Consider the following 19,632-nt stretch of genomic DNA (forward strand, 5'->3'; position numbering starts at 1 on the left):
GACCTCTATTAACATCTAGACCTCTATGAACACCTAGACCTCTATGAACATCTCGACCTCTATTAACATCTAGACCTCTATGAACATCTAGACCTCTATGAACATCTTGACCTCTATGAACATCAACATCTAGACCTCTATGAACATCTAGACCTCTATGAACATCTAGACCTCTATGAACATCTAGACCTCTATGAACATCTAGACCTCTATGAACATCTAGACCTCTATGAACAGCTAGACCTCTATGAACATCAACATCTAGACCTCTATGAACATCTAGACCTCTATGAACATCTAGACCTCTATGAACATCTAGACCTCTATGAACATCAACATTTAGACCTCTATGAACATCTAGACCTCTATGAACATCTAGACCTCTATGAACATCTAGACCTCTATGAACATCAACATTTAGACCTCGATGAACATCTAGACCTCTATGAACATCAACATTTAGACCTCTATGAACATCTAGACCTCTATGAACATCTAGACCTCTATGAACAGCTACAATTCTACAATTTCATTTAGCAGACGCTTTTGTCCAAAGCGACGTACAACACAAGCAAGAATTCAGACATAAGGAAAAACCTGCAGTAAGTACAAAAAGTGCTTCAAGTGTGATTGGTCAAAGGTGTTGCCATCAAGTTGCAGACGAAGTGCCAACCACCACCACCCCCGCCCGCCCTTTTTTGTTTGTTTTTTGGTTTTTTCAACTTTGTCAGTGCTAAATAAGTGCTGGGTTTTGTACCACCTGACTTATTCTACCCCTAAGGTGGAGTCGGATTAAGTGCCTAGGTGTTCTCTGAACAATTGAGTCTTCAATTGTCTCTTAAAAGTAGAAAGGGACTCGCAGAACGCACAGAGTTTGTTAGTTTGTTCCACCATTTGGAAACAACAGAGGAGAAGAGTCTGGTTAGAGATTTCGAGCCGTGCTGGGCTGGAAGCACCAGGCATCTCTCACATGCAGAGCGAAGTGGGCGTGAAGGGGAGTAGACCTGGATCAGGGAATCCAGGTAGGCTGGGGCCGTTCTTGTAAATGTTTTGTAAGCCAGGAGGAGAGTTTTGAATTTGATTCTGGCTGCAACTGGAAGCCAGTGAAGGGAGATGAACAGGGGAGTGACAAGAGCTCTTTTGGGCTGGTTGAAGACCAGACGTGCTGCTGCATTCTGGATCATCTGTAGAGGTTTGACTGTACATGCAGGGAGACCTGCCAGAAGAGAGTTGCAGTAGTCAATGCGTGACATCACAAGAGCCTGAACCAGAAGTTGTGTGGCCTGTTGGGTCAGGAAGGGTCTGATCTTCCTGATGTTGTAGATCGAGAAACTGAGGCCACGTGAGCCTTAAAGGTCAGCTGGTCATCAATCATGACACCCAGGTTTCTGGCTGAGTTTGTGGGCACAAGTAGGCTCAAGTGAAGTTGGACACTGATCTGAGGCTGAACAGATGGACAAGCTGGAAAGACCATGAGTTCAGTCTTAGACAGATTCAGCTGAAGGTGCCGTTCCTTCATCCATGTGGAGATATCAGCCAGACACGCTGATATCCGAGCTGAAACTGTTGTGTCGTCAGGTGGAAAAGAGAGGAAAAGCTGAGTGTCGTCAGCATAACAGTGGTAGGAGAAGCCATGGGAGCGGATCACTGCACCAAGTGAGGTGGTGTACAGAGAAAAGAGTAAGGGACCAAGCACTGACCCCTGAGGGACCCCTGTTGATAGGCCATGTGACCTTGACACCTCCCCTCGCCATGACACTCTGAAGGATCTGCCTGTGAGGTAGGACTTAGGACAGAACCTGAGATGCCGAGCTCAGAGAGTGTGGAAAGGAGGATTTGATGGTTCACGGTGTCAAAGGCAGCAGACAAGTCCAGCAGCAGTAGGACAGAGGACTGACCAGCAGCTCTCGCCAGCTGCAGAGATTCTGTGACTGATAGGAGTGCAGTCTCAGTGGAGTGGTTGCACCTGAAGCCCGACTATGAACACCTCTATGAACACCAGGTTCTGTTTCCTATCAATGAGTCCACATCAACATTTAGTCTAAACATCTAAAAACTGGAACCTTGTCTGGTCAAACTTTAACCCATCAGATTCTACTGATGTTAGAGCCTCAGAAGTTGTAGAAATGTGGACCAGAGACTGTATTTTAGTAGAAACATGGATCCATCCATAGATATACACTTACAGGAACTTTATGGAGACACATTTTTAATTGAAAATGTTCCACTTTTTTCCATTTTCATTGGCTGATGACTAAAAATGTGTCCTCTGCTGGATCCATTTGATTATTTTGGTCGATTTTAAACTGTTCTGTCTGAGTCCTCACTACATTTCATGTCTGTAGTTTTATTTCTGGAGGTATTGAAGACAAGACAAAGTTTTGAAAGTGAACATATTAAAATTTTCAAGTCTAAAAACACATGAAATTTTAAAATTCACTCAGAAATGTTATACTGAACTTAGTTTTTGATCCCAAAAAAGAAATTAGTGAATTCCAAGAATCTGAAGCTGCGCAGAAACATCACGATCTCTAAAGGTGCTTTACGAAAAAGACTGAGCTTCTCACTGAGGTTTATAAGTTCTCTAAGAAAGTTTAAATCCATGTTTTTGATTTGGATTGTTATTTTCTTTGATCCTGCTATTTCCGAAGAGGCTCCTTGTAAAAACAGGCTTTTCCTTAAAGCTGAGATCTCAGATTTCCTCGGACAGAGACGTGTCAGATTGAATTTAAAGAACAGAACAGCAAGCACAGTTCCTGTAAAAAACGTCACCATGGGTTTGAATCTTCTGCTTGATGAAAGTTGCATCTCGTTCCATCAAACCTCTGAGAAGACGGGAATGTATAATAGATACTCAACTTTCACTTCAATCAGTCAGTTTTTCTGTGACTTTGAAGCTGCTCACAGTGGAAATCTTTCAGGGATGTAAAGTGGTCAAAAGGTTCAAGATGTTGAAAGTTTTTCTTCACAGAGAGAAGCTTTCATGTTTGATTCTAGTCGCTTCTCTGAAGGGGTGGAAAAAGAGTCAAACTTCAGATACTAGTGATGAATAATCAGTCTGGGAAGTTCATCAGCAGTTTTTCTTTCATTCTGCTTCAAGTCAGTGATTTTCTATCTAATGTTTCCAGAAATGAATTCGATGAAGCCGACTTTAGGAGCTTCTCTGTGCTGCATGTGTGAAGATAAAGAGTTACAGTGAAGTTTTCTGAAGGAAATCTTAAAGTCGTATTTTTTTTTACTGGAGCTCGTCTTTGTCCAGTTTCTTACTTGATGTTTTGACAGAAGGTATAACATATCCACAGATATGAATGTTGTGTTCTTCTCATTTATCAGCCAAAAGGTGAATAATGTGTTTCCCAAATTATTCCTGAAAGCTCGACTTGACCTCATTTATTACGTGTCAGCTGGACCGTTTCCCTTAATCAACCTGAAATCTGCGGTACGAAGCCGATATTTCAACATCAGCATCACCGATGAACCTGCTAGAGGCTGATTAATGAGTCAGAACCGTCTCAGCACTTTGTTGCCGTGATTGATTGTTTTCCTGTTAATCACAGATGCAGAGAGAGTCTTCTTCCTGAAGGGGCGGGGCCAGCAGCATTTAAAGCTGCAAAATTTTACCAAAATGCATCAAAATTCATCCAAAATAACTCACATTTTATACAGAATGTCTTAAATTTACCAAAATTACCCACATTTTGACCGAAATCATTCAGAATTTATGCACAATGACTCCAGTTTTACACAAAATGGCTCAAAGTTTAATCAAAATATCTCAAAAGTCATCCAATATGTTACTAAACTTGTCCAAATATTCAAAATGTCTCAGAATTTCAAAGAAAGTCTCCAATGTTGATCAAAATACTTTGAAAATTAAATCAAAATGCATGAAATTTTGTCCAAAACAACTCACATTTGATCAGAATGTCTTGAATTTACCAAAATTACTCAAATTTTGCGCATTATGACTTGAAATTTAACCAAAATGACTCAAATTGCATCCAAAATAAGTCAAATCTTTGTCCAGCATGTATCTGCCCATTTAGAGCAAAACTAAAAGTTGTACAGTAGTGGTGGAATAAACCATCTTTGTAGAGTGGAGGGCTGTCATTTAATTTGTACTAAACAGAGCTACAACAAAATAATCCCTTTAAATTCCTTCTAACCGTACAGAAAACTACTGATTTGTAAAGTTCAAGTGGACATTAACAAATCAGTTTTTAGGTTTTTTATCAAAATTAGTAGCAAAACTTGCTTTACATTTTCTATTTGTCACTTTTTTACCTTCTTAGAGTCGTCGATTTTCACAGTCCAATAATCTAATCTTTGGTTAATTCTGCATATTTTTAATGATTAGCTTCTAAATGTAGCTTGAGTTTGTTTCATGTGCATGCTAACTAACAGTAAAAAGATTGAAGATGCAGGTTGTGTACTTTTGTAACACTTACATCTATATTTATGTGAATTTCTGCAACAGCACTGCAGTTTCTGACATCTAGTGTTGTTATATTATGTTGAAAAGCTGTGAAATTTGACTGCAGTGCATTGAAATGCACATAAAGCTGAATTTCTACGCTAAAGTCAGCAGCGTTGACCCGATAAACGTCACCTTATTCTCCACACAATGAGCCGAGATCCTCCTGAACGGCGCTGATAATGAAGTTCAATGTGTCGACGCCACAACGTGACCCTGAAACGCTTCCATTTCAAGTGTTTGATGCCCGACTAATTGCACCAAACGTCTCCTAATTGTCTTTATTCTAATGAAGGCGGTGTGCTTTGTGTGGCGGCTGCTGATATGTTAATTATGTGACACGCAGGCCAAAGCGTTTTATTTAAATGCAGGAGAGTTCAAGCTCAGTTCAGCGCCATTATTTATCCACGTTTACTATTTAACAGGCAGACGAGATGTTTCCTTTCTCTGGTCTACATCTCAGAGACTTTAATCTGCGTTTTAATTCAGTACATGTTCATTTCTTAGTGTCAAGGATTTATCTAAATTTCATTCTCATCATTAAGTGGCTTTACTTATCTTTTCTACATCCCATTACCCATTAACAAAGTGAAAAAGTTCAGTCATTGTATTATAGTGACAGACAGAATAGTTTCATCAGATCTAAATGTTTGAATGGATCCAGTAGAGGACAATTGTTCAACTATTAGTCCTTAGAAATGTCTTTATGGACACACTATACCATCCTTGGTTGGAACATTTTGCCCTTTGTTCTCCATATTTAGGGGCCAATAATTTCTCACTATTGTCATTCTGGACAGTTTTAAGTTACTTTGGACAAACTTAAGCAATTTTTTTGACAAATTCATATTCGTTTTGCAAACAATTTAGTTTATCTTGGACAAATTTTGAGTCATTTTTGATACATTTTGAGTTATTTTTGGACAGATTTCAAGTCAAAACAGCAACAGACTAAACTTCTTTGAACATCAACATCAAGACCTCCACGAACATCTAGACCTCTATGAACATCTAGACCTCTATGAACATCTAGACCTCTATGAACATCTGGACCTCTATGAACTCCAGGTTCTGGTTCCTACCAATGAGTCCACATCAACATTTAGTCTAAACATCTAAAAACTGGAACCTTGTCTGGTCAAACTTTAACCCATCAGATTCTACTGATGTTAGAGCCTCAACAGTTGGAGAAATGTGGACCAAAGACTGGATTCTAGTAGAAACATGGATCCATCCATAGATATACTGTATATACTAATATGAACCTCATGGAGACACTATGCCAGCTTCTTTAGAAAATTTTGGACTTTGTTGCATTTTCAAGGACCAATAATTAAAAGTTTTTCTTCTGCTGGATCCAGTCAAACATTCTGTCTGTTTCTTTTCCAAGATTTCATGACTGTTGGAGTTTTGTTTGTGGAGATGTTAATGATTTAAAATGGTTTTACAGCTAAGATATAGCTTTGCAAATGTAAACAGAAAAAACATCACAGGTTTGACAACATGTTAAATTCTCAAAATTCTGCCAGAATTCTTTGCAGAACTTATTTTTGTGTCCCAAAATCTGAGACGATGGAGCAACAATAGTGTCTGAATAGACATAATTGACACAAACTCTTAAAAAACATTCCTGGAGGTGTTTCAGGGACAAAAACTGCTCATTAATGTTTGGGAAACATCATAATCCTGGTAAAATAAAAAGTAAAACTGCAGGATCAAACCATAACTATTCCTAGAAAGCAGGAAATGAACCTCTGAGTGAAGAAATGTGAAAGTGAGCCTTTGAGAGGCTTCGCAGCTCGACAGCAACAATGCATAATTTCCAGAGGAGCTGAAATAAACCAAATACGTCACTCTAAGTGCTTTTCCTCCTCTGTGAGTGGACTCTCCACTGGAGACGTCAGTCTAACTGAGGAGAAGCACTTGAACTAAAAGTAATAAAGGTCATACGTAAGGATCATTTTCTGCAGCCGTTAGCATTCCACCATTAGTGACGAATCCGAGTGTCCACCTGGAAACTTCGGACAAATTACCCTTTAAAGTGTCGGAGACCATTAAAGCAGATTGGTAGAATGATGTGATGACGGAGACGTTGAGGAATTCAATTTATGTCCCACCAAGTCCACCGTCTCACCTCATCAGATGGAATAAATCACACTCAGATGGATCATTAAAAGTTCATTTTCAGCGTGTTCTCACACGAATCCTGGTCCCTGGATTCTTTTCTTTTCTCTGTTACCTGTCGGGTTTATTCTCACTGCTACCGGCTTCATTATACGCTAATATGGATCTGATGGGAGCTTTCTGGAGATTATTAATGACTGCAGTTTAGAGCTTTATTGGAAATAACACGACCATGAAGTGTGGACAGGACAAAGATAGAATAGTTCGCAGTCGACCAAAATGATGACATGGATCCAGCAGAGGACAGATATTTAAATATTGGTCCTTGAAAATGTAGAAATAAAGAAACATTTTCAATCTTTGGTCTGAAAATCTAAACAGTAAGAAACTGGAACCTTGTCTGGCCAAACTTTAACACATCAGATTCTACCGATGTTCGAGCCTCAAAAGTTGGAGAAATGTGGACCAAAGACTGGATTTTAGTAGAAATATGGATCCAACCATATATATACACTTACAGGACCTTTATGGAGACACTAGGGCATCCTTTTTTTATTTTCTAAGACTAATCTTTTTTTTTAACTGTCATTTTGGACAATTTAATTGACTCTGACCAGGTTTCAAGTCATTTTTAACAGCGTTTTAAATAACTTTGGATGTTTTTGGGCTAATTTTGGGCATATTTCAAGTATTTTTTTGATCAGTTTTTGAGTGTTCTTGGACAGTTTTCAATCATTTTGTACACATTTCAAGTCAAAACATCTAAAAACTGGAACCTGGTCAAACTTTAACCCATCAGATTCTACTGATGTTAGAGCCTCAACAGTTGGAGAAATGTGGACCAGAGACTGTATTTTAGTAGAAATATGGATCCATCCATAGATAGACACTTACAGGAACTTTATGGAGATGCTACATCATCCTGGATTGAGAGTGTTGCACTTTCGTCCATTTTTAAGTGTCAGTAGTAAAAAGTCTGTCCTCTGCTGGATCCATTCAATCGCTGTGATCTGATGGAAGCTGTTCTGTTTGTGTTCATTCATGAAATTTTGTGGCTGTTGGCATTTTATTTCTTGATATACTGAACCCTTAAAATGGCTTCACATTGTTACTTTTAGGTCCTAAGGAGAAAAAAATGACATGAAAACATGTAAAATTGTCCAAAGACAGTCAAACTATTTTGCGGAACGTAGCTTTGGGTCCCAAACAACGAATAAAAACTCAATTTAAGATGGTACAGCAACACTTGTATCTGCAGTGACACAGTTAAATGTATTTCTACATTTCAAAACTGAAGCAAAAAGTGCAAAAAAAAAGACATAAAAACCTGAAAATGGAAAATTAGTCTTGGTCTAAACAAACAATACATTCCTGCTCACAGTGCTACCATCTGAAAATACATCTGTTGACCATTTTTGGATGCTATAATTGCCTACTTTATCTTGTTTATCTGAGATATTATTTCTGTTTAACACAGTTTGTTGGCTTCTCTGTGCTCATAAGATATTTGCTGGTGATTTCTTGTTTGCTTTTCAGTGGCTGTTTTCCAGATCAATTTGTGATGGAGCATCTTTTATGGCACATAAATTTAAGGAAGGGAAGAAAACCAAGTGACAAATTATACGATTTATCTGCAGAAATGTTGTAAATTGTCTTTGTAATGGGAGGTTCTGGCCAGTTTTTGTATGAAGAGACTATAAATGACTGCATGAGTGACTTATTTTTAATTGTATTTTATGCTGAGAAGCTTAATAGCAAAAAAAAAAAGAACACAACTGAAGATTTAACTGACTGAATATATGCGCAAAATCCACAAAAACACTGAAAATATTGAAGCTTTTATTTTGAAAGTCTTGGATTTGTCTATTTGCAGCCAGATTTGGGTCTTTAAACTGAAATAATCTCGGCTAAATGCTTGTAAAAACATCTTTTCATCACTTTAATGTGTAGTCTGCTGGACTGTCTTTGTGAAAACGTCGTATAAATGCTTGAAGGAAGGTTGCGACCTTCGGTTTGAACTTGTTCTGCAGAGTGAAGTGAGACGGGAGGTGATGAAGTAGAAAATTAAATCCTGAGGAGACCCTGAAAAGAAAGAACCTGGCCTCGCTCAATTACCTTTTACAACAGCACATAGTTAAGTCTTGTAAGCTTTCTGCATTTTAAGTTCTATCGGGAGCATTTTCAAGGTTATAACAATAATAACTAGAAAAGCCCTCAGAGAGCTCAGTACTCCTCCAAGGCCGCTCATTCCCCCATATGGCGTTGTCAGAAATGCAGCATTTCTTTTGAGTTATTGATAATCAGAAATCACAGCAACATAGATGAGTTCTGGTTGTAAAGATCAGGATTTTATTAGTGCGCAGCATCAATAATGTTTCATCCTCATTCTGCCGCCTGACAACAGAAACATAAAACTCTATGAATTAAATTAAAAAAGAGCTTTGTTGTGAGTTAAGTTGTATTAAAATGCAGTTTAAGTGAGCGGGAGAGAGGGTTAGATGAAATGTAATTCATCCTGTTTTGCTGTTTTGTGATGCTTTCGACAACCAAACAGTCCACTTCTGTGTTCCCTGGTTATTTTAAAGAAATTTGAGTCTTTTGAAGATTTAAATCTTTGGAAACTTTTAAACGAGTCGGACATTGCTGCTCCCCACTAATATTGCTAAAGAAATTACTTAAAAAAAAACAAGAAAACCCCTCAAAGATCTCAGTACTCCACCAAGGCTGCTCTTTTTATGATTTCCGACGGATGAAATCTTTAATTTAAAAAAAATGACCTTACTCTGAGCACAGGCGTGTGTTATACATGTATATGTTATGTACGGATACCGAATCCCGTGACCTAAATATGTAGTGGGCGGCAGGAACTGATGGGCCTCAGAAACACCCCCACAGTTTAATCAGTTGTTCCTTGGATCATTTCTGATGGATAAGTCCTGATAAGTCCTCAGCAGTGGATTTGTAGTAGAATCACAATCATGTGATCATCAGCAGGAAGTGACATAGTGTTCACTTGTTGTCATGGTTACAGTGATGTCGTGCTGCTGTCTGGTAATGAAACAGAAATCTTTAGATAAAGACTATAAGTTGCATCACTGCCAAAATCTAATCACTTGGTCCTTGTGTCATTTCTGACCTTCCTGAAGTGACAGAGCAGCAGTACGTTCAAGCAGCAGTTCTGAGGTTTCTCTCTGATCTTTGGGTTTATATTGTAGCTGGGAGAAGGTCAGATTTAGATTACAGATCAATATGGAGACAACTAGTCTGCTTAGTCACGTCAGAATAGATGATATCTAATGTTGACCTGAGCAGAGAGTTCTTCTGTATCTTCCTGCCATCGAAATCAAAATCCGTTTTTGAGTAATGCTGCTAAAAGACAGACAGATGGTCAGACGGTCAGAAATTGAAAAGAAAATTATTTCTCGTATCTAGAAGAAGATTCTGGTATCTTTTGTGTTCAAATTCTTCTTCCATCATCTCTAATAGTTCTGACCAACCGCCTACAAAACATTAAAGTTTACCCACTGTGACCTTTTAAAGTTTTATCTGGTGGATTATCAGAAACAGAAACACATCCAGAGAACCAATGATTGTTTGTAGGACTCTAAACTGTTCATACTGGGATACATCCCATAATACTGATGATCACACCTGGTTCTAACATGGACTGGAAAGGTTTGGAGCCATTTTGAACCATTTTATTGTAATTTTAGTAAATGTTTAACTGATCTAAGACAGGTTTGGAATCATGGACACATTTTATTAAATAATTTTTAAGAGATTTTAGACAAAACTGAATCTTTACAGACCATTTTTGAAACATTTTTAACAAGTTGTTGTCATTCTGGCCGAGGATCAAGTCACTTTGGAAAAGTTTTGAGGCATTTTGGACAGATGTTAGGAAGTCTGGACGCATTATGAGTCATCCTGGTTTGAATAAGATTCTTCCCTTTTGGACTATTTTTAATTCACTTTGGACAAACTGAAGTAAATGTCAAAGAGCTGCTTATCTCCATTCATTAACTTGTGTTACTTTCAGCTAAACGCACAATAATACAGTTTTGTTAGATTGAGTCGTTTTTGTAGTCTTGATCGAATGTGTGAAAATGCCCTGTGTCGGTTAAAATAGGTTTTTGCAGCTGAACTCTTCTTCCTGTCGTCCATTTTATGAAGTCTAAGTTTCATCCTCCACCCGTTTCCTGTGTTTTCATTAAATCGCAGCTTGGTTTGTCGCCACTAACATCTGCAGAGAGACTGACTGGGAGATGCATGACGGCGAATGTTGCATTTTGATCTTCCCTTTTCCTTGATTTTTTTCTTTCTTTTCATTGTTGTTGTTGTGTATGTATGTAACGAACGTAACTGTGTCTTTTCTTTTTCATTTGTAACTTGAATGAAAGAAACAAACAAAACAAACACAAACAAACGAACGGGGGACAAGCAGGTTCATTCTATGTGCATGTGCTTTCCCTCTAGACTCTGGCTGCCCTAACGAGAAATTCGATAAATCTGCTTCCAAACCATCTCGCACAAGCTTTGCATGTCCACTCTGGTCCTGAGGAAATTAACAAGCGAATAGAGAGCGCCATCGACTTACGGAGTGGCGATAAGTTGAGAAGAGAGCATATCAAGCCTTTCTCACTGATGTTTAAAGACTCCAGCCTGGAAGAGAAGGTAGCTGGAGTTTTAGACAGAACAACTGTTTGGTTTCTCTCTCTCTCCCTCCTCATATCCTTAGATCAAGACTCTCAGACGCAAAACAACAACCAGTATTTTTCTCATTTTGTTTTATTTTTTTGTCCTGTCATGAGTAAGCTAAAGGCACCTTTTAAAGAAAAACATCTTTGTTCTTTACACAAGTCCCCGTAACTTTCAGCTTGTTGCATTCGTGGGAAAATGGCGGTTTTCTTTTCGCTCAGTACTTGTGTCTGAAATGTGCCTTCGCAGTAATTATGGATGCTTTTTTAAATCCTCGGTTAATAAACTAATACATTTTCAGCTTTAAAAGCTTTGGGATTCATGTGGTTAAAGATAACAAAATGAATCCTTAATTTTGCAAATTTAGTACCAAATTTACTAATACAGCATCAAAAACAATCCGTTTGTAGGGGCAGTAATTATGAATGCTTTTTTTAAAATAAAGTTTTTAGCATTAAAAGATTTACAGTTTTGATATTTCACTCAATTCAGGGAAACAAAATTTGAATTTCTTTGATTATTTAATAAAATAAATCTGGGATAAACATTTTTCTATCAGATGTTACCAAAATTGGAAATTAACTACAAACCGTAGATATTTTACTGTTGATTGTTTAATTTATTCCCACCTTTGTGTAAACACTGCCTGCAGTTCAATGGAAAAGCAATTTTCCACCGTGTTTTTTCAGTTTTTTTACAGGATCTGATTTGAATTGTTTTTTTTTCTTTTTTGTGAAAGGTAGAAAGAAAGTGAAATGTCACGATTATAAGTTTAGATTTGCCTATTTATCAGGAAAATCGATTCAAGCAGAGTCAGAAACCTGAAAAATCTCACTCATTTTGTAGTTTCTAGCTCAGAAAATAGTACAATGTTTAAGTTTTTAAAAGATAACTTGATGTTTGGGATTCATGTGGTTAAAGACAAAAAAAATCACTTCTTAGCACCAGTTTAGCACCAAATTTATTCTTACAACATTAAAAGCATTCGGTTTATAGCACACTGACAAAGTAATAAATCAATATTCTGAGAAGGACAATGAGCTCCACTTCAGACGTAGAATCCAGATAAATAATTAAAGTTAATATTGTATTATTAATTAGTTGTAATTCGATGTCTATAATTATTCTGGTGACACATTTCGGACTCTACGCTAACCTGCATGAATAAAAATAGATTTTTATCTCTTTTTCTCAGTGAAATTAAAGTTTTTTTCCACTGATTCACAACAAATATTCTGCTCAGGTATTAAACCAACCAGACTGTGACTCATGTTTTATGAGAAAAATCTAAATAATAAACAGAACAGGTAGAATTGCTGAATGCAGAACCTCCTTCAGTTTACTCATGACCAAACAGTGTTGTGGATAAAACTTTTCTTTTCCTTTTGTCTTTTATTTTTTATAGTCGTTCACTGCATCCATTGGGAGAAAAAAAAGCCTTTATAAGAAGTTTTTCAACATTGTGACTTCCACATCGTGTAATTACCACTTAACATGTCTTAATTATGTGACTGCTACCCTAAAATATTTTCTATTTCTCTTAGCTAGTTTCTGCTGAGTTGAATACTATTATTATTAAAAACTGTAAGAGTTCTAAAAAATACCGTGTTGTCGAGAAAATATCAGGTGAAATGACTGGTAAAGACAAAAAATGGAGGTTTAAGGCCTTTTTTTTGCCTTTTTTTCTTCGGTTATTTAAGGTTTTGCTTTATTAAAAAGTACAAATGGGTTTAATTTACATCTGCAGTCTTTGCTTTGACACTACATGTCGTTTCCATAGAAACAAATTCCAGTGAAACAGCCCATCACAGCGGTTTGACTGATTACTGAACGTCTGCAGTTCATCCCGGGCTAATTATGAGACGTTAAGTCATAATTACGAGACATGGAAGTCGTAATTACAATGAAGCGTCTGACTGTGTCGTCTCTCCAGTGGATGCGGAGCTCATCTGTAGCTTTAAATCCCGTTTTTCTTTTGACCTCTGAGTTGATCCTCACGTTGGCCTCCTTCTTCCACGTTTGTGTTCGATTCCCATCTTCAAGACTTTTCCCCAGAACCTTTTTGCTTTATTTCTTTTTTGTCGGTTTTTCTCCCCTCTTAACCTCTTCGGTAAATGTGCAGTGATTTGCTGTTGGCCTCCCTCATCTTTATTTATTCATTCATTTATTTCTTTTTTGTTCTTTTTTTTGCCAAAGTTGTGACAAAACGTGAAGCATCCTCTTGCTAATTTCCCAGCACCCTTTGAGAAAGAGACAGAGCGAGGACGGGGCGGTGAAGGGGTCGACGGATGGGCGGAAAGTCGATGCTAAATCTAAACCTGAAACAGCTCCCTCCTCAGATGCCAATAAAACCCCCTGAGACCATGAAAATACACAACAAAAAAGACTTTTTACGCAGCAGAGGAGGAAATATCCAGCGCAGTTCTTTCATTTTGGCCATTTCTGAGCATTTTATATTGATTTGAACCATTCTCTGAGATGCTAACATTCACAAGATGCATGAATTTACCCTTAAAGTGGCTATATGGAGCCAAATGTAAGCAATAACAGCTCCAGCTAGGATCCAAAGCTAACAGCTAGTGGCTAACAGCTAGTAGTGGCTAACAACTAGTAGCGGCTAACGGCTTCGCTCCTTCCCCAGGACCCCTCGGCTGAAACCCGCCGGCTCCTGTCTCTCTCTAACGCTTGTAGTTTGAACCGTTTGCATGTTGCTCTGCTCTGGCCTCGTGTTTGCTTTTCCACGTCTTCAGTCTTCAGTCCGTCTGTCTGAAAACCTGTTTCTCCGTCTTCCCCCTCACCTCCTCTTCCTCTGTCGTCTTCTTCTTCTTCCTGTCACGGTGCAGTACTCCCAGATGAGGGACGAGGTGTTCAAGTCCAACCTGGTTTGCGCCTTCATCGTGCTCATCTTCATCACGACCATCCAGAGCCTGCTGCCCTCCGCCAGGTAAGAGAGTCAACCGGGTGGACAGGAAGTTGACGAGTGGAAGGTGTTTCAAGGTTTCACTAATCAGCCACAGCATTAAAACCAGCTGCCTGATGTGTGTTGGCCTCCAAAACCGACAATTATTTCTGTTTTTACAGTTTCAGGCTCAGACAAATTGGATACGTTTTAGTATTTTATTTGGTTGTTGATGAAGTCAACCATAATTCTACTAAATGTATTCATGCTAACATCGTCATCAGTTTATTGTGATTTGCCAACGTTCTGAGAAGGACACTCAGATGCATCTTGGATGTAGACTCCACATCAACAATGGCAGTTATTAGCCCCTTCAGAACACTTCAGACTCCATGCTGATTTGCACGAATAAACACAGGAAGTAAATCTCAGATTGTAGATTTTGACATTAACATTTTCTTCACTGATTCACCGCAAATACTCGTTAACTCATTAACAATAAAATCAGCTAATATGTGTTGGGCACAACAGATCTCTGAAGGTTACCTAAACATTGGCAACAGATCCTTGAAATCCTGGAAGTTGCAAGGTTTGGTCTCCATGGATCGAATTTGCATTTCCAGCAAACACTCTATGAGACTGATATCTGGGAAATTCGGATGCTTGCATGTAGGAGGAAGTGCTATTCTGAAGAAATTATGGACCACAAGAATGGAGGAACCAATGTTTCTCAGCAGAACATCGTCCAAAGCATCAAACTGCCTCAACCGGCTTGACTTCCTCTCATTCAGTTGCCTAAAAATGTGTTGGATTCTACAGACCTTTTAAGGTGTTCTGTGGTTTCAGGCACTAAACTGTTGGCAGTAGATCCTTTAACTCATCGAATCCTGGCTCTCACAAACACTGTACTGGACTGCATTTTTTGGAATTAGGATGTTTACTGTGTAGCAGGAAGCATTATCCTGCAGAATGAGGTCATAGATATTATGGAACCAATGCAGCAACCAAAGTTTCTCAGCAAAACCTTGTCCAGAGCATCAAACTGCCCCCTCCGACTCGACTTCCACCCATCCTGCTGCCAACTCTTTGCAGGTAAAAGATGAATCTTCACCTTCTTCCATCACTCCATGGTCCAGTTCTGATGTCCATTGTTGGTCTTTTCAGTGGTGACTGAGCCATTATAAAAGTTTGTAGTTCTTCTGTTGGATCAGACTAAACAGGCAAACCTATGATCCCCAATGAGCCTGAAGGATCCATGACTCTGACTGTGTCCAAGATCGTCCACTCATTCCCTGTTATGACTACTAGATAATGAACTACACAGGAGGCTCCTATGTACTCACTTCCCAACGCTCTTAATTACGTTTCTGCTTTCACTTAGTTAGACTTATCAGATAGATGCCTTATGCCTTACACTTATGGTGCCACTTTCTCTCAAAACTGGTTGAAGAGTGATGAGTTTTAAAAGTAGGATTTTTCTTTTAGCCCAGTAATAACAGTATACCTGCTTGTTGTGTTTGTTCAAATATTGGCCAGAAATGAAAAACTAAAGTACCTCTGACTGGTGCTATACTCTTGATCTTTAAAGTTCCTATTGGTGCTGATCAGAGGGGAAAAATTCAGGCTCTTAAGGTGAAAAATGAAGATTTTATGTTTGGTGGAATATCAGAGACAGACATTTTTGACCATATTTGCACCATCATATAGCCGGTTTGTATTTTATATCGGAGCAGGATTGGACCATTGAAGAGCAGATGTACACATCAATGAACCTATAAAATTCCAGGACTCCAGCTACATTATTTCTCAAGTTATTGCTTCAAACATTTGATTCACAGATTGGTGGAAGAAAATGTCGCAAAAATGGACAAGACTTCACCTTGTTTAAGAACTTTAACTCAAAAACTAATGTTGCCTTTGACCCCAGATTTTACACAATCATTATTCATCATGTTTGTTCAGCCTGTCCTCAAACAAAAAACGACCACATAGGTCGTCTGTACATGCCCGTATTACGACCCAGTGTTACGTTTTGACGTATGCGACCTCTGGCGGTTGAGTAAATATCGACACTCTGGAGTCGCAGGTGAAACGTCATCATGAACAAACTTTTATCTAACACTATCCCTGTCCCTATCCCTAACCCTAACCTTAACCATAACCCTGAAAACATGTTGGGAAAATGAGAAAAAAGCCGTTTTGCGACGGAAAAGCCGTTTCACGAAATAAATCCCGTAATGCGTTCGTTTTTCCCGTAGGGGCGCAAACGTTCATACGACCGCATAGGTCGTATTTCGGTGCACGGTGCAAACGACCGATGCGGTTGTATGAATATGAGGACTTGTTGGTTTGTTCACTAAAGTCCACTGATGACACCTCATAACATCTGCTAGTTTAAGAGCTTCTCCTGTCAAAGCTGCTTGGGTTTTCTCATTTTTCCTGCTTCCAAACCATCGACTTCAAGAACTGATTGTTCACTTTCTGCCAGATATCTATCATCTACTGCCAGGAGACAATGGATGCTACTGAACCTGTGACTGGTTTTAATTTTGTGGCTGATCAGTGTGTTTTCTTGCTGTGTTTTAGCATTTCTTCCACTTTCAGTCCTGACATCTTCTCTTGACAGTTTTACTGCCATGAACACTTTGAGGAATGTGATTTTGGGATTAGAATAAACACCTGAGACTCCCCATGAGTCAGTTAGAACTGAAGAAGCCTCTTGGATGGAGGTGAAACATCTTTAAAAAACAAAAAAAAGGGTCAAATTTTCATCTAAAGACAAAACTTTTAAAAGGTTTTAAAATTTTGCTGTAACACATTCAAAGATAAATGAGTGTTTTCCACTTTACTGGACAAAAAATAGACAGTTCTTGTCATTTTTAACCCAACAATAGAGGTTTAGTTTGAATTTCTCAGCTTAAATGAGTCTTGACTGAGTAAACTCCATATATTCTGAATAATGAGCTCAGATTAAACCAGCGAGTGTTTTGCAGCTTGTGTTTGTTTTCCCCAATGTGCAGACATTAACTGTAGCGGACTTATTATAAGAGTCTCACATCATTTTCATGTTTTTGTCTTATGAAACTCATAATATTGATTCTTGTAATTTTGAGATAACATCTCCTCCTTTTTCAATTTTCAACTCAATTTACTTCACTGGCATGAAAGTGAGGACAGTATCGCTGAACGTACGACAATTATACAGAACAAAGGAAACTCCTGCATCGTTCACCAAGAAGAAAAAACACAGAAATGATCTGACGTACACTCAACAAAAATATGAATACAACACTTTTTTTTGCTCCCATTTTTTATGAGATGAACTCAAAGATCTAAAACTTTTTCCACATACACAATATCACCATTTCTCTCAAATATTGTTCACAAATCTGTCTAAATGTGTGATAGTGAGCACTTCTCCTTTGCTGAGATAATCCATCCCACCTCACCGGTGTGCCATATCAAGATGCTGATTAGACACCATGATTAGTGCCTTAGACTGCCCACAATAAAAGGCCACTCTGAAAGGGGCAGTTTTATCACAGCACAATGCCACAGATGTGGCAAGATTTGAGGGAGCGTGCAATTGGCATGCTGACAGCAGGAATGTCAACCAGAGCTGTTGCTGGTGTATTGAATGTTCATTTCTCTACCATAAGCCGTCTCCAAAGGCGTTTCAGAGAATTTGGCAGTACATCCAACCAGCCTCACAACCACAGACCACGTGTAACCACACCAGCCCAGGACCTCCACATCCAGCATGTTCACCTCCAAGATGGTCTGAGACCAGCCACTCGGACAGCTGCTGAAACAATTTCTGCACAAACTGTCAGAAAGCGTCTCAGGGAAGCTCATCTGCTGCTCGTCGTCCTCATTGGGGTCTCCACCTGACTCCTGTTCGTCGTCGTAACCGACTTGAGTGGTCAAATGCTCACATTGGATGGCGTCTGGCACGTTGGAGAGGTGTTCTCTTCATGGATGAATCCCGGTTTACACTGTTCAGGGCAGATGGCAGACAGCGTGTGTGGCGTCGTGTGGGTGAGTGGTTTTCTGATGTCAGTGTTGTGGATGGAGTGTCCCATGGTGGGGGTGGGGTTATGGTATGGGCAGGCGTCTGTTATAGACCAAGAACACAGGTGCATTTTATTGATGGCATTTTGAACGCACAGAGATACCGTGACGAGATCCTGAGGCCCATTGTTGTTCCATACATCCAAGAACATCACCTCATGTTGCAGCAGGATAATGCACGGCCCCATGTTGCAAGGATCTGTACACAATTTTTGGAAGCTGAAAACGTCCCAGTTCTTGCATGGCCAGCGTACTCACTGGACACGTCACCCATTGAGCATGTCTGGGATGCTCTGGATCGGCGCATATGACAGCGTGCACCAGTTCCCGCCAATATCCAGCAACGTCACACAGCCATTGAAGAGGAGTGAACCCCCCCACCCCTCAAAAAAACAAAACGGCACCTTTCAGAGTGGCCTTTTATTGTGGGCAGTCTAAGGCACACCTGTGCACTAATCATTGTGTCTAATCAGCATCTTGATATGGCACACCTGTGAGGTGGGATGGATTATCTCAGCAAAGGAGAAGTGCTCACTATCACACATTTAGACAGATTTGTGAACAATATTGGAGAGAAATGGTGATATTGTGTATGTGGAAAAAGTTTTACATCTTTGAGTTCATCTCATAAAAAATGGGAGCAAAAACAAAAGTGTTGCGTTTCTATTTTTGTAGAGTGTATAAATGAGGAAGTTCTTACCTTTCTTGCAGGATGGTCACCATGGTGATCCAGTTCTCGGTGCTCATCGTCCTCCACTCCTGCCTGGTCCTAGTTACAACAGCGGAGGACTACAAGTGTCTGCCGCTGGTGCTGAGGAAGGCCTGCTGCTGGATCAACGAGACGTACGCCGCCAGAAACGTCATCATCTTCGTCTCCATCCTCATCAACTTCCTGGCGGCCATGATCAATATCGTGAGTTCCGTTTATGGATTGGTGGAGGGGGATTCGGTTTAACGGCGGGGCTTTTGATGGGTTTTGTTAGGAAAAGGAGCTTCATTACACAGAGTAGAAGTTTATTAGACTCTGAGCACTTTCGCGGGATGCAATTATTGGGTTTCTCCTTTAATGGGGCTGTTGACAAAAGATAAAATCTACAAAATCTGATAAAAGTTCTCCCCAGACCTTATCAGAACCATCTGGTTCTTCATCTATAGTAACTTTATTAATGATCAGAGTTCTACCTTCATACTGTGAATATTTCCAGACTTCCAGGTCCTGAAAACCATAGAGGTGGGTCCAGATTTAGCAGACCTTTTCCATCATTTCTGGGCCTCAGAACATTTTGAGTCATTTTGGACAAGCTTTGAGTAATTTGGGATGTTGTTTGTGTAATTTCTGACTTTCTGCTCATGTTTGTGACCCTTT

At 39.2% G+C, this 19,632-nt stretch overlaps 1 protein-coding gene across 2 annotated transcripts in view; it reads left to right on the forward strand.

The window, feature by feature from the left end:
* The window catches only part of adcy8 (adenylate cyclase 8 (brain)), a 128,329-nt gene that overhangs the window by 72,109 nt on the left and 36,588 nt on the right, over positions 1-19,632 (forward strand). Inside the window, exons 8-10 of one of the 2 annotated variants that reach the window (XM_051953771.1) lie at positions 11,075-11,272; positions 14,140-14,240; positions 18,978-19,179. In XM_051953771.1, the coding sequence (XP_051809731.1) occupies positions 11,075-11,272; positions 14,140-14,240; positions 18,978-19,179 (501 nt within the window). The remainder of the gene's footprint in view (positions 1-11,074; positions 11,273-14,139; positions 14,241-18,977; positions 19,180-19,632) is intronic. The other variant, XM_051953772.1, reaches the window with a different exon arrangement.

Source organism: Acanthochromis polyacanthus, chromosome 9 (assembly GCF_021347895.1).
Source record: "Acanthochromis polyacanthus isolate Apoly-LR-REF ecotype Palm Island chromosome 9, KAUST_Apoly_ChrSc, whole genome shotgun sequence".
NCBI classification, from domain to species: Eukaryota; Metazoa; Chordata; class Actinopteri; family Pomacentridae; genus Acanthochromis; species Acanthochromis polyacanthus.